The sequence below is a fragment of the Sycon ciliatum genome, chromosome 1 (assembly GCF_964019385.1).
Source record: "Sycon ciliatum chromosome 1, ocSycCili1.1, whole genome shotgun sequence".
NCBI lineage: Eukaryota > Metazoa > Porifera > Calcarea > Leucosolenida > Sycettidae > Sycon > Sycon ciliatum.
The window spans coordinates 47,528,200-47,543,818 of record NC_088643.1 but is presented as its reverse complement, the minus strand read 5'-3'; the positions used below and the strand labels follow the sequence as shown (position 1 = coordinate 47,543,818).

Genomic DNA, 15,619 nt, shown 5'->3' with positions numbered 1-15,619 from the left:
TCTCTGTCCTCTTATTGTTTGAAAACACGCTAAATTGATTATTTGATGGAGGGAAGTAAAAAGCAAATTCTGATGCATGCAGCTCTCTAGTCGGACTTGCACAGCACCCCACAATGCACACACACAGTTCTCCAACCATACTTGCACAGCATGGCTGTGAAATAAGAACAGTTCAATTGTGGGTCAGTGACAATGACTGAGAAAAAAAGTAAAAAGTAAAAATAAAATAAAACAGCAGAAGTAGGTAAAAGGACAAAGGTTGGCCATGTAATTACATGAACACAAGGGCACAGGAAACACTTCACGCAAGCTGTGCTGGAATGGTTTCCTCCAAGTAAAAATAGCAATTGTTTTCAGCAAGCAAAAATTTTCAAACATTAAAAAATGTAACTTCAATTAGCAGCAAAACTGTCAAGTAATGATAGGAAATAGGACAGTTTCAGACATGAAATCAAAGTCAACTTCAACAACGTGAGAATAAAGAATTCAAATTCAAAAAAAAACAACAAAGCTTTTACGAATGGGGACCGGGGACGTATGTGAGAGAAAGCAAGACGAGCTGTTGCATGCCATCCGTACTAACGAACCTGCGTGTGCACGGCAGCATGTATACTACACACCCGCTGGTGTACTGCTTGTCTTTAGCTTAGTGTGTGCTATACGGCTCTAATGCCTTGCATCGTCGGTGCTCTGTACGTTATCGTAGTTTCACACCAGGTGTTGTTGTTGTTGTTGTTGTTGTTGTTGTCAAATGCATGAGTGGTTGGCAGACACAACAAGCAGGAGCCGTAGAAGGTCAACATTAATCGCATCTAGTCGTTGTCTTCAGAAGTGGGTACTTCTCGAAGCAAAAAGTAGCCAGTTGGAAAGTCAGTCAGTTTTCTTCCTGTCTGGAGAGAAGCGCAGTAGCAATGTGCTGGTCACTGCTACTATCATACCTAACACCCACAGAGGTGTAATTCTGGCCTTGTGCTGGTTGTGCAAGTGGGTAGACGCTGCAGCGCCGATGTGCCGACACCGTACTGCCCAGTGCGTCTATGGTGGGCTAGCATATGAACCAACTTGGTTCAGTGCCAGATCAGCCAATGTTGCCAGGTTAGTGGAAGCTATGTACTCCTCCTCCTCCTGCTCTTGACTTGGCACATGCAGACTAGCAGTGGTGGCACATGCCTGCAGCATATGCTCCTTCGGCCCAGCAACAGATGGAGTGACGTCATTCGTCAAGGCGGATGACTGAAGTTGCTGTAACGCACGTGCTGCTTGCTTTTCACTATACTCTAGCAATGTGCATGCGCTTCCTTCAGCGGTGGCAATTGCTGATGCTGCTTCTACTGTCACAGCGCATGGCAAGACTAGATGCCGTTCTGTAGTTTCTCTGGTACTGTGCTGCACGTCAGGACTATTTAGTGAGCAGCGAAGAAACAGAACATTGCAGTACATGTAGTAAACGACACAAATATCCATGTTCGCTCGCGTGCACACACACACACACACGTTTGTGCTTGTACTTGGACTTGCTCACTGCTAAACCTGGTCATGTGGGTCTCCCCGGAAGAGGTAAGAGAGATTCAAAAGGAATCTTGGAAAGATAACTTAATCGGCTATTGAACCGTCCAACAGCCGACACCCCTGAAACTCTGGGTGGACTTGGAAATGATCCCACTTATGGGATCACCACACCTCAGTACTAGTAAGTGGGTGAGGACAAGGTGCAGAAAAAAGGATTGACGGCAAAGGGCATCCATCCCGGGATTCAACTGCATTTACCCCTGGCCCAGGGGCGGATCCAGAGATCAGGGGGGGGGGTTCAGTTTAGCTGACACATGTACAATGTAGATGCATATGGTTTCCAGTAGCACATTTGCGAAATTTAGGGGGGGGGGGGGTCCGCGGAACCCTTGGACCCTCCTGCACTTAGGCGCAGTAGATCAGGGCCGATGTGATCAGTTTTGGTGGCGCTACCCCACACTCCCTCCCCAAATAGCAAAATACCAGCAAATGTAGAAATGAACCTGACGTTCCAGCTGTCTTTTCAAGAGAGTAAGACGCACGGCTATTACAGCAACCCCACACGTGCAACTTACATGGTAGCAGTAGCAACCACACACGTGCAACTTACATGGTAGCAGTAGCAGCAAATTTTGAGAGGAACTCCGCCAGACTATACACACCCATCTGCAAATAGAAGCATTGAAGAAGAAACCGTGATGTCAGACCATCATCACCTATCGTATTTCCCAGATTATAAGTCAAACCCCCATTTTCAGCTCTGAGCCATATTGTTTCAATATGTTCACATAAGTACGTTGTCGCATTCGATTCTTCTAAGTCACATCCCCTTCTTTGCCCGCGACGTTTGTCATAAAAATAGGCGTGACTTATATTCGGGGGAAATAGGGTATGTGTAGGTGTTGTTAGCAGAGTGTAGGACAGCGAGAGAATTGCATGCACTACTCAACATGTGCATGCAATATGTCAATACGGCGTCGAGGCCACAGGCCACGGGAGCCGGGGGCTTGCTGCATTCTCGCAGGGTTTGCCAATCACCCAAACATAGCTCGAAAACATCGAATCCGTACACAGGGTATGACCGTAGCAGCTGAAAGTGGAATTTCCGTATTCTCCGGAGTATACGCCGCACCCAGATTTTTTTGTCAGGAAGTACAGATATCTACCCTGTTTAACACGGCATTGATTTGACCATCGCAGTATAAAAGCCGCACCTACTTTTTCAGGGTGAACTACTGGTGTTAAAGGTGCGGCACTAGTATACTCCGGAAAACACGGTAATGAAACTTGCTCTTTTCAGTTCATCTTGTCCACCAGCGCATGTCGGAATTCACCTCAAAGCAGGCACATGTACATGTACATTCACCATGCGACTGAGCATCACTCGTAGTACTGGTGATACTGATATACTTCAGAAATAGAATGCACGGGCACAGAACTCAAATTGAGAATCACAGTTCACACTATTGCCAACACTGACGCATTTTCGCTATTGCAGCTCAGCTCGTACAACTTACCCCTTTGCCAATAAACGGCCAACTGTCCTCCTCATCCATGTCTGGAAGGGCACGGGGCAGGGTGGAATGCAAGCATAGTTAGCTACTACCATGTACAAATCTTAGCCACCATAATACAGCCATAATGACAGTGTACAAACACATACATGAGGTGGGGGGTACAGAACGATTTGTTTGGTCAGGCCTGACACTTCTTGGTATGCAATATGCAGCCAGGGGTGCACACGGGGATGGTCCACTTCTACATATAGAGAGGCACAGAATTGTGGGAACGGGGTCTACAAGGGGGGGGGGGCAATCATTCGTACATGTACACACAGATAGCTAGACTTGAAGGCACAATGCAAAGAGAGACACACAAAACCTACTAGAGTCGTACTTGAAGTAGTTACAGTAAGTATCGTTTATAAAGTGACCGGATATAATGATATACCGGTTATAGTGATAGAACACGTCAAAATCAAAATCAAATCAGAAAAAATACAGCTAAAATATCACTATATACACTATTATCGGCTATACCGATATATCGCTTATTGTGATGGACTTCAGGAAGCAAACCATATCAAATGTACAGGAAAATATCGCGTATAATGATCAAGAGTGATCTTTCTGCATGCTCTTGTCCGTTTCTGGCTGTGTTGCCTCTCACAATGATTGATGTTGCCAACTCACGTACACAGCCACTCATGTCTATTTCTGGCTCTACGCAACTCGTTGGACACCGAGTAGATCTACGTGAGTACGGATCCAGCTCAGGCTTTTTTTGGAGAACACGCTGAAGAAGCAGCCATGCCACATGATGTATCGAAGTTCTAGTACATGTACCATGTGTACAGTCTGTACTCGTACTGCACTGCCATGCACTGCTCTGTGTCATGCACCGGTACACAGTCCGCGGAGCATGCATGCACTTTCAGCATGCTTTTTCCAGCGTGTAGATCTACGCATCATTTCATGTGCAGTCATGTGCCATGTGTCGGTCAAACATGCAAATCGGCTATAGTGATGCACCGGATATAGTGATACATTTTCGAAAATCAAAGGGGCACGTTATATCCGATATTTACTGTACTACTAACCGTCCAAGAGGATGAAGTGGCGGTGCGTCTGCATGTGTTTTCGCTGAAGACGGGACATTGTGCCTAGCCAGTCTGTCGTGTCTGAGCCACCGTCTGCTTTGGAGACAACTTCCTGCAGGGAACATGATCGCCATGGATAACAGTTGGTAAGGCTACAATGAACTCAAGTTGTTATTGAATATAGAGTTAGGAGAACTTTCACTGCACACCAGCTCAATCCCAGCTAAGTATACACACTGTGTGTATGAGTGTGTGTGTGTGTGTGTGTGTGTGTGTGTGTGTGTGTGTGTGTGTGTGTGTGTGTGCGTGTGTGTGTGTGTGTGCGTGCGTGCGTTCCATTCAACCCAACAACCAGGACAGCACAATGTGGATCATTAATGAGCTATTGTTTCACATGGGTAAAAAGCTTGCCCTGCGGTCACTTTCTATTCCTCGACCTAAGCATGTCCACATTTTAAAATATACAGTTGAGTGTAATGGATCCACGGTACAAGTTGAGTGTAATGGATCCACGGTACAAGTTGAGTGTAATGGATCCACGGTACAAGTTGAGTGTAATGGATCCACGGTACAAGTTGAGTGTAATGGATCCACGGTACAAGTTGAGTGTAATGGATCCACGGTACAAGTTGAGTGTAATGGATCCACGGTACAAGTTATGTATTGTACACTGGACTACGGGATACTTACATCCTCCGAAAGGATGCCGTCATGCTTTAAGAGGATGTCCTGCAGAGCAAAACGCAGCAGATCCATCACATGAGTGTACCATCATGTCATTGAGGTACGCAGGCACATTTTAAAAGCTCATACACCATTGCCCTGGTTGCTGTCCAAACACTGAATAGCAACAACCACTTGACAGTGTCAGCTAGCCAATGACAGACCTCCGGCACAGTTTTTAACCAGAGTTCCGGTACGGCTTACCAAGTGCTAAAACTAGGAATCATTCAGACTTTCCGAGGCACAACAGTTTATTACCAGTAGGCCAACGCAGACAGCTGTCCAAATCAAAACAAGCAGCTTGCTGACATGGTGTACAGTTGGCCAATGTTGAAGGACAGAAAAGTGACAAGTCGGACTCACCTTCATCTCTTTGTCAACCCTGCAGAAGACGGGACCGAAAAAGAGAAAGAACAAAGAGAACCAAGCTCTACCATCATGTTGCATCGTTATACTACTTAGAATAGCTGTCCATTGATCAGCCACCAACACAAGCCAAACCATTGCAACCCTCATTTACACTATACACACACAACATAACATACACACACACACATACACACACACGCATGCGTACACGCACACGCATGCGCGCGCGCACGCACGCACACACACACACACACACACATGCGCATGGATTGATAACGCATGCCAAGACAATCACATTGCTGCTGCTTCTGCGTGGGTGAGGAGGACTCACAGGTTCTCAAAGAGAGAGCTGAAGTCTGCTGGTTGCATCTTGAACTTCCAGGAAGTGCCATTATGTGACATACTGTCGATGAATGACAGTAACCTGGACACAATACCTGTGGAAAATAGGCCGGAAAGCAATCAACTAATGAATGTCTATGCCAATCTGAATGAAACTAGATGGTCTTATTTCTACAGTAAGTACCTGCAGGAGAATAGCATGCATACTTATGGCGAGGCCGATCTTTCATTAGTATTCCAGTGAAAACATGCCCTGCACCAATATAGGTGACGTATGAACATTCAGGCGATGCTGACGCGGATCCCGCACATATTATTATTTTATTTATTTCTCACAGATCACAGGATCTGGTGTGAGCCGGTCTCACACCAAACCAGCATGCACATACACCGGGCATCAGCCATGTGCGCAGGCTTTCTCATCTGCTACAAGATGGCACCGTTCAACACTCTTGCCACTCCGGGCCTTTCCGACTACATGGAGTGTGTGTACGATAGGTTACTCCCGTTGCCGGTAGTCATGCAGAATGAATGCGCTGAAGGCTTACTTGAAGCACACGCACATCAACCACTACCCAAACACTGTATAAGCATTGTACACACATGTACTCGCACTCGTATAAGCTTACCGGCTGGCAACGAGAGAAGATAGGATGCCGTGGACAACACGATGCCAGTGTCAGCGGGATACAACTCATGGCAGTGGTTAGCACGTAGAGCTGCAAACACACACAATGCACACGCACATGCACACACACACACACACACACACACACACACACACGCACGCACACACACACACACACACACACACACACACACACACACACACATACGCATGTACATGTACATGGCCAAGCACAGATAAATACTCAAACCTACCAAGCAATTTGTCCAAATTTTCACCCAGGAGGGCATCATCAGGGATCTACCAAGCAATGCACAATCAATTCAGTATTCATTGCATTAAACATCACCCATAACATACCTGCTATCAACATCTCAGCAACCAACTGGCAACTGCGTACATGAGTAACACCAGATCTTCGCAGAGTATGCTGGAAGTACCAAGCACAGCCTGCACAGCATTCCACACTACGTGACCTGGCAACACGTAAACATACCCGCAGGACTCGGCACTGTGCACAAGGCCAATGTCTACAACTAACCTTCGACTGTTGGTACGTGCACAAATTGGACATGTCGATTCATCTTCAGAAAGAACAGCTCTGAAATTCTGCAAACAACAACAACAACAACAACAACAACAACAACAACAACAACAACAACAACAACAACAACAACAACAACAACAACAACAACAACAACAACAACAACAACAACAACAACAACAACAACAACAACAACAACAACAACAACAACAACAACAACAACAACAAACAACAACAACAACAACACATAAACACAAGGACCTCTTTCAACTATGCCACAATCCAAAGCAAAGAAGGAGCATGTTCTGCGTATCTCTTAATAAACTGACCAGGTGAGATACGGCATCAACAAGTAAAATACCTGCCTCTTACTTTTTGTAGTAGTGTTACAATTCTCACCATTCTTTGTACTTCAATTTATGACCGATGAGTTGAGGGTGACGTAACAGGTTATCAGCTATGCTACCGCCGTGCCCTTGTCATGTTCACGCACCACTTAAAAACTGACTCACACTTTTTTCTGAGTATAGCTATCACTTGAGTGACATGACTTTCGTCATGCACCTTCCCGGCACCCATTCAAGCAGAACAAACGCCTGCCAGAAACAGCACTTAGAGCACCGTCAGCATGTCAAGATGAGTATTCCATACTTGAGAAAACTACAAAACGTTCTAGTGTAGAATTGGACAAATTTTCAGTACTGCTAATTTTAGCTCCTCCGCTTTTAGCAAATATTACGCAACATAATCTACCACTCCGGTCACAAATTGCCACATTGACCTTCCTTCAAGTCAATGTATCCCATCCCAGGCATTCACAACAACAAAACACAGAACTAATTACTTGGCACGACAGCGCTACCCAGCAATGTCTGGCGCAAAGGAATAGTGACCTGTTTACACTGTATGACGCAATCGTGCGAACTAGCAAAGATAGATAGTTGAAGCATGATCCCACCAGGGCAGACATACTAGTCTTCCAATGTGTTCCAGAAAGGTCCCACACAGTCGAGGTCTACAAACACATAGAGCAACAACTCGGATACTTTCCTCGTGTCCCTGGGGGTTCGGATAAGTACAACAAGTCAACAACGGATTGTCACAATGTCGCCCTCCGATAGAGGCTTCAGTAAGCGATACTCACTCATCAGCTGTGTTCAGATAGGGCTGCGGCGTCAACACCAGACAGCGTTCGATACTCTGTGAAAGCTGAAAAATGTTGTCCTTCCTGACCTGCGTGCAGCCATGGCAGATGAGATAATCCTGCAGTCATATAGGGGAGATACGGCAGTCATATAGGGGAAATACGGCAGTTATTATACTGAGGCTGAGTTATATAGTGGAGATACGGCAGTCATATAGTGCAGTCGTATCGGGGATAATACGGAAATACGGTGGGCAGGCACGCAACAGCAATAGAGAGGTTAAGATCTTATTGGAGATGGTGCCATCGTGAGAATAAAGAATTCAAAGGTGCACTTGACGCAAACATTTGTGCCCGCGCACTCAGCTCCATAAACCACACAGGTCACATTTTCTGTTATAAGAAACAAACAACTTGGATGAGGGTGCGTGTGCGCGTGCAAGCGAACGCACGCCAACTTACAAATAAAATCATCAACGCGTGCGCGATAGTAAAATATTTCTCGGATATTGACGAACATGCAAGGAAAGCACAAAACAAACTACACATGCATGGTCCTGCGCGAGTCAGGCCTCGCACATGTGTGGTTCCAGGTGCAGCGACTTGCGGCAGTTTCACCCCATACACACATCCACCTGACGTGTATCCTAATCTCTCTAATGTACCCCGTTCACTTAGAAGAGTTGTTTAGGCTAGTACTGATCACTGCATGCTGCAACAAACAGGACGTCCGGGTTTGTCACATTGTACCTCGCTCGAAGTGCCTAATGTCAAAGAGCTATACTGGCTAGTAGTCGACCGGGAACCTGTTTTAACCTGTTTGCTATATTGACCAAAGCAGCACATACTACTAGGACACTCGTACTACATGTAGTACCAGTACACCGCCATCTGCAGCAAGTGCCGACTCAACAACTGTATCCACACCACTAGAGTACAAGGATGTATGTAACACAATACCGGTGGCACCACTGCATCCTCTGCACACAATCATACATCGAGGAGACCCGGGTTGACTGCCGTAGAATCCCGCGGATAAGCCCACCCGCGTATAAGCCCATGCTCGCGCATAAGCCCAGGGAAAGTTCGAACATCACAAAGCTTCATCGTACAAGCCCATGGGCCTAAATTGTAGCAAGAGTCTATAAATTATGGACTCTTGATCGTACCATGTACGTAGTCATGTTTTTGTTTTTTTTGTACATTTCAACACAATCATCGGTTGTTTTGTATGCACAGTGGCTTTCAGCAATGTACTTCTCACTTCCGTGGTACTTTTCAATGCACACTTTTGGTGTCAGCGTATAAGCCCATGCCCGCGTATAAGCCCATGTTCTTGTATAAGCCCACCGAAATGTCCTTGTGAAACAGATAAGCCCATGGGCTTATCCGCGGGATTCTACGGTAACCTATCTAGTATGCTGCAATCAAAACAACCTGCACATAAGGTACATACCTTCGTCTTGATGAACATCGGATGTGCCACACTGCCGTGAATGAAGAAATTGCATCCATTGCTGATTTCGGGTACGTGTTTCTTATGCAGAGTGAGTGCCGAGCTATCAGTGGCATCAGGGGCGGCGACCGTACCCGCGCTGCTGAACGCAGAACCTGCAGGACCAGGCTCAAACAACTTGCCCGGTGTGGTATCCATTGCGGTAGCCTGGGGCAGAGCAGTAAACAACTTGCCCGGTGTGGTATCCATCGCGGTAGCCTGGGGCAGAGCAGTAGCACAGGTAGTGGCTGACAGTAGTGGTGGTGCTGTCTCCTTGCTACCCACCGCCACCACTGTTGACAGTGCATTAACACCAGTTCTGTGTGACATGCCTGGCACAAGGCTGGTCCGAGCAACAGACACTACGCTGTCATGGCATGTATCCTGCTGCTCGGAGGGCTCTGCATCAGGTGGCAGTGTTGTAACCTCTAGGTGAGCATTGTGTCGAGTGTGTTCTGACGCTGGGCATAAAGCTGGTGTTAGCACAGGCACAGGTGATGAGGGTGGAGACGGTGTGACCTGTGACAAATCTATCATGGGTGGTATTGAGACCAGAGGAGGTGGTTCAGATGGGACTTGTTGTTGACTCTCTGCACTCTGGGTTTCGAGATGTGCAGATTGGACGTGTGATGTTTGGCAGTTGTGCGGTGCTGTTGTTGATGATGACAGTGCTGGCGAGTGGGACTGCACCGCATCACCTACCAAGCGTGAAGAAAGTTGTTCCAGGTCCCGTTCTTCTCCAATAGTGGCAGCAGATTCAGCTGAGGTTGGATCTCGATCATCACACTTTCGTGTATGTTGAGTATGGTGCGCAGGCGAGACAGGCGGACTGCCCAACGGCACCACACTCTCTGCAGTGCTCTTCCACGCTCCAGCACATGTGTCGGCGTCAGTCACAGTACCCGGTTCGGCTTGGCCGTGTGAACTAGTGTGCGTCACCATGGCAGCATCTATGCAGCTGGATCTCGCAAGTGTGCCAGGATTAGCACCAGTGACACCACTAACCACTGCATCGTCCAGAGTGCCACATTCCATGTCCAGCTGTTTCTGCTGCTGCTGCTCACGGTGCTCCTGTTGGACCAGATCCAGGGCCGACGACGTGGGGGGCTCACTCGCTGATGCAGAGATAGGCATGCTCTGGCTTGCTGTCAGCATCTGCCACTCGTGCGACGACATGGCCTCGTTGCTCATAACGGACGACTGAAAACTCTCCACGCTCATGTCGGCAAAGACAGTTTTAGCAAACCCAAACGGCAGCACAATCACATTGCTAGTACTTAGGCTGATATGCTCGAACGAGCCCACACCACCATCACCGCTACATCTAGAGCCCACACCACCGTCGCTACATCTAGATTCAGAACATGCTGCTGCTGGTGATGCATTGCCGTCTGACGGCGACGCTACTGCGGTGCTGGATTCTAAGATCTCTTCCGCAAGCTCTCTGACAACACCACTGCTGGTTACTTTTAGATTCTTGAACCTTGTGTTGCTATCTTCGGCATCAGAAGTTGCAGCGCCGCTGTCTTCTCGCGTCACCACCGGATCATCCTGCTGGCGTGACGTTGCAGACTCATTCATCTTACTTACAGTGTTGGCTAGTGGGCAGCTAGACTTGTCACAGACAACATCGCTGCTATTCCTCGCGTCGTGCTGGTCAACGGGGATTTCCAACTGGGAGTAAAACTCGCTGGGTTCACCAATAGCTTCTCTCAGCTCTCGGATAGTGTCGTTCAACTTCTGTATGGCAGTGTCATACTCTTCAATCACAACACGGTAATCTTTGACCTTGACGGTCTCTTCCGTATCAGAAACATGACAGCTACCGGTCTGACTGCTGCACGTACTACTGCTACCACTACTACTGCTACTACTGCTGCTGTTACACGTACTGCTGCTGCTGCTGTTACACGTACTGCTGCTGCTGTTACACGTACTGCTGCTGCTGTTACACGTACTGCTGCTGCTGTTACACGTACTGCTGCTATCACACTGACCACGGTGCTCATCATCATCAACTACGGGCGCAGAATGACTGTCTCCAGGTTCGCTGGCAGCTAGTGGTGACTTGATCTGATCTAAGTCAGGGTTTAATTCTTTGGACACTGTGGCACCATAGCTTGACTCGGCAGGATGGCATGCTTCAACAGCCTGCACAGGAGTATTTGGCACAACATCTTCAACCACACTTTCTTGATTGATATCCATTAGTTGATGCTCACTGGTCGTTTCCATAACTTGTGTGAGCGCAGTGGTCACGTCCATGTCTTCACATTCCACTTCTGTCAGTGCTGTGCCATCAGCACACGCATGTATCCTGCAAGGAGACTCCTCGAGCTCAGGCTCTCTGCTGCTATCGCCTGCAATAGCATTCTCAGCATGGGGTGGTGTTGTTGCATGCATACTGTCAGGTGACCCGTGGGTAGCTGTCATCATGTTGGATGTGCCGTCGTCTTCTGCAGTTCTAACCACACTTGGCGAGTGCTCTGTAGATGTTCTCGCATCAATGGGGAAATTCTCTATGCACATATCATCGTCAGAGGCATCTTCATGCATTGCTTCAACCATAGCTTCCACTGGCTCACCCAATTTCTCCATAGCTGAGACATTTGTGATCACCTGCATAGCAATGCCACTATCTACCCTTGCAACACGATCATTCGCTTCCACCGTCTCAACATCGTCATCATGATATTCGTCATCACCATCAAGGCCGCTATCACTATTGGCCAGTGCAGCAGGGCTAGCATCCTGGGTTTGAGGTGATTTTACGTGTAGCTCGCCGCTGCCAGCATCACATGGTTCGTCAAACGCACATGGGCGTGATTCCATTGCATCGCCAGCACTTTCCATGTCTCCTTCCACTGATCCTTGCTGGCTAACTGAAACAGGGGCGTCTGATTCGTACAGCACATCTTCTTGAGAGTGAGAAAAGACACATGGGCTGCCATTTTCCAAACTCATGCCACGATGGTGTACACCCTCCACACTGTCGTCAATGTCACTCCTATTGTCAGTCGACGCAGTCTCGGAGCATATGTTTGATCTATCGTGCGGAGATGGAAACTGGCTGCTTGCATCACAAAGCATGGAGATTTTGTCCGCTGCTGATCCATCTGCGATGCATGTATCACCGCCAGGCTTGGAGTCCATGCTGGAGAGCTGTGGGTCAGATGGCGCAGTACATGAAACACCAGCCACTGCATGGTCACCATCGGTGATGGCAGTGGCATCAGTGGCACATGGAATACCACCCACCGCATCATCACCATCGGTAACGAGAGTAGTATCAGTGGCACATGGAATACCACCCACTGCATCATCGCCAGCGGTAACGATAGTAGTATCAGTGGCACATGGAATACCACCCACTGTATCATCACCATCGGTAACGATAGTAGTATCAGTGTGTTGTCGCTCGCTTGACCCACTGCACTGCGCTACTGGTGAATTCCTGCTACTACTCCAAGTCGATATCGCATGTTCAGAACTCGGAATGGCTGCAGTTGCTAGTGATGACATGGTTGCATTGGGCTGTGGACTAACATCAGTGTCAACAAGTACTGACTTGGTGCTGTCTTGGACTTGCACACACATAACAGATGTTCCAGTGGGACTGTGAGCAGTTTCCCTACAGACATCCACTTCACCAGCGCCAGATGTGGATAGATCGTCATCGGCACTACACACTGCGCCCTGAACAATAGCATCCACACTACACTCTTTACTCCGATGAGAAGCTATGGACACATCGTCACCTTCACTACACTCTACACGCTCATCAGCATCTGTGCTGCAACGAGTTGCAGATATTGTGTCGTTTACCACTGCAGCCTCACGGGATGGACTTGTATCAACAGGGCTAGTAGGTATGGTGTTATTTGAGACAATGCTGTCAGAGTCGTTGACAATACTGTGCGACTCATAAAAACAATGACTGTGGCTGCTGGAGTCACTGGAGATGCTCATGTTGTCATCATCATCAGCAAACACAACATCTCCAATACATTCTTCTTCTTCCTGCTGCGTTTCAGCTAGTCCACATGCCACAAGCGGTAACACCACCGACACTGGTCTTGCACTGGTTGCAGCCTGAGAGTGTGGACAGTGTGAAGTCACGTCGTCTGCCTGTAGCGACATCTCATCCTCCTGGTTCGCGGCAGCCATCATCCCATCGCTGCTCGCAACAGGACTGGACGAGCTGGGAGAAGAAAACAACCGCGAAGACAGCCTGCCGACAGGAGAGGGTGTGCTGCCATTCAGCTGACAGGATGACTGTAGTGGCAGCTCCTTCTGCTGCTGCTGCTTCTGTTGCTGTTGATATTTGTGTAAGTGGTCTGATGGACTGCACGCCCGGGGACTATTTAGAGATACAGAAGAAATATCAGTGGTAGGAGTAGAGGCACCGGCAGCAGCATCATGCGCAGGCATTGAAGCATCACGCACAGGCATTGCAGGATCATGCACCAGCATTGCAGCATCATGCACCAGCATTGCAGCATCATGCACATGCATTGCAGCATCATGCACAGGCATTGCAGCATCCATTGCATTCATCTCATTGTCCCGGCCAATTTGTCCAGCTCCGATAGCAGTAGCAGCAGCAGCAACAGCTGATGCAGGACCAGTATCCTTGGTAAAAGCCTGCTGCACCTGAGAGTTGAGACGGTTGGAGAGGCGGCCAACAACAGACAAGCCCCCCGATGAGCTACTGATAGTCGGTGAACTTGCACACCTGGCATCCACCGTGCTGCTTGAACTGTGTCTAGTGCTACTCGTTCTCTCCAATGGAGTTGCTTCGTTGCAGGTCAGCGAGCCAGCGGTGGCATCAGCGGAGATGAGGCGGTGGGACAACTTGCCAAGTCTGCAGATCACTGCCTTTGAGTCGGCCTGGTTGGGTCGGACACTGTTGCCGCTGCCTTCACTTCTACACCTAGAAGGCATTGTCGATGATGATGATGGCACATGTGGGCTTGGTGATAGTCTGGTAGCAGCGGTCTGACCATCACTGCCAGGATCGTGACCAGCATAGGAACATGAAGATGGCGTTGAAGCCGCTGATGGAACGTCAGGAAACTGGAATTCATGTGCCCACTCGCTCGTACTGTCTCTGCCGGTCGACGGTGGGTAACGAGACGATGCGCCGCCGTTACCTTTGCTGAGAACTGGTGCAGTTACCGGATGCTTTAAGCTATTCAGCGGAGATCTGCGCCTGCAGTGGTTCACTTCTTTGGTTCTCCTTGAGCTGCCAGCATCAGAGTTAGGGCCACTAGGAACATTCTCGGAGCTCGAGGACGGCGGGAGACTGAAACTGGAGGCGCAAGACTGCAGAGACTGCATTGATGAGCAGCTGCCAGTAGACTTTGGAGATAGCTCAGGGGGAGGTGGCTGTCTTGATGGTGGTGGTGGAAACGGTGGTAGAGGTGGTGGCGGTGGCGGAGGCATTGAAGGAGGTGGTGGGACCTTTGGAGGTGGAGGCGGCGGCGGCGGTGGAGGGGGTGCCTGTGGCATTACATGATTGTGCTTCCCGCTGGTGTTGCTGCCATTACTGCTACTACAGCCGCCAGAACTGGCAGAACCTCCACCAGCACCACCACCGGCACCACTCTGTGATGATACCTTGAATGAGTACATGTGCGTGGTAACGGTTTGCTGAAGCTTATCTAGCATGATGTCCATGCTTGTCCTGCAGATGAACAAGTGGGACAAGTACAAGCATGCACGCACACATGCACACGTGCATACACACAGTATGGTTAGCAACATTATATGCACACACACGCACGTATGCACGCACGTATGCACGCACACACACACACACACACACACACACACACACACACACACACACACACACACACACACACACACACACACACACACACACTTGTACTTGTATTTGTACTTGCTCACTGCCAAAACTGGTCACGTGGGTCTCCCTGGGAGAGGGGAGAGAGACTCAAAAGGAATCTTGGAAAGATGACTCAATTGGCCATTGTTTGTTGTTTCTTTATTTTACTTCACCATATGAACATTGAACCACCCAACGGCCGACACCCCCTGAAATCCCCAAACTAGGGTGGATTTGAAATGATCCCACTTATGGGCTCACCACACCTCAGTAAGTGGGTGAGGACAAGGTGCAGAAAAAGGATTGACGGCATCAGGGTATCCGTCCCGGGATCCAACTGCAGGTACCCCCTGCCCCCAGTGATGGTAATACTTGGTACTAGTGTGGGTGGCTAAATCAGACAAGCTTCACTAGC

General features: G+C 48.5%; 1 protein-coding gene across 4 annotated transcripts in view; it reads right to left on the bottom strand.

Moving 5' to 3' along the window:
• Positions 1-127: 127 nt before the first annotated feature.
• Positions 128-15,619, bottom strand: part of LOC135829714 (serine-rich adhesin for platelets-like) — a 28,327-nt gene continuing 12,835 nt past the window's right edge. For 2 of the 4 annotated variants that reach the window (XM_065342109.1, XM_065342115.1), the window contains exons 10-20: positions 9,315-15,039; positions 7,859-7,977; positions 6,712-6,779; positions 6,172-6,261; positions 5,532-5,637; positions 5,195-5,213; positions 4,799-4,837; positions 4,109-4,220; positions 3,027-3,067; positions 2,120-2,175; positions 128-1,399 (exon numbers count right to left, since the gene is read on the bottom strand). In XM_065342109.1, the coding sequence (XP_065198181.1) occupies positions 1,036-1,399; positions 2,120-2,175; positions 3,027-3,067; positions 4,109-4,220; positions 4,799-4,837; positions 5,195-5,213; positions 5,532-5,637; positions 6,172-6,261; positions 6,712-6,779; positions 7,859-7,977; positions 9,315-15,039 (6,739 nt within the window). In that variant the 3' untranslated portion in view covers positions 128-1,035. Of the gene's footprint in view, positions 1,400-2,084; positions 2,176-3,026; positions 3,068-4,108; positions 4,221-4,798; positions 4,838-5,194; positions 5,214-5,531; positions 5,638-6,171; positions 6,262-6,711; positions 6,780-7,858; positions 7,978-9,314; positions 15,040-15,619 lie in introns of all 4 variants that reach the window. The other 2 variants (XM_065342122.1, XM_065342126.1) reach the window with 2 other exon arrangements.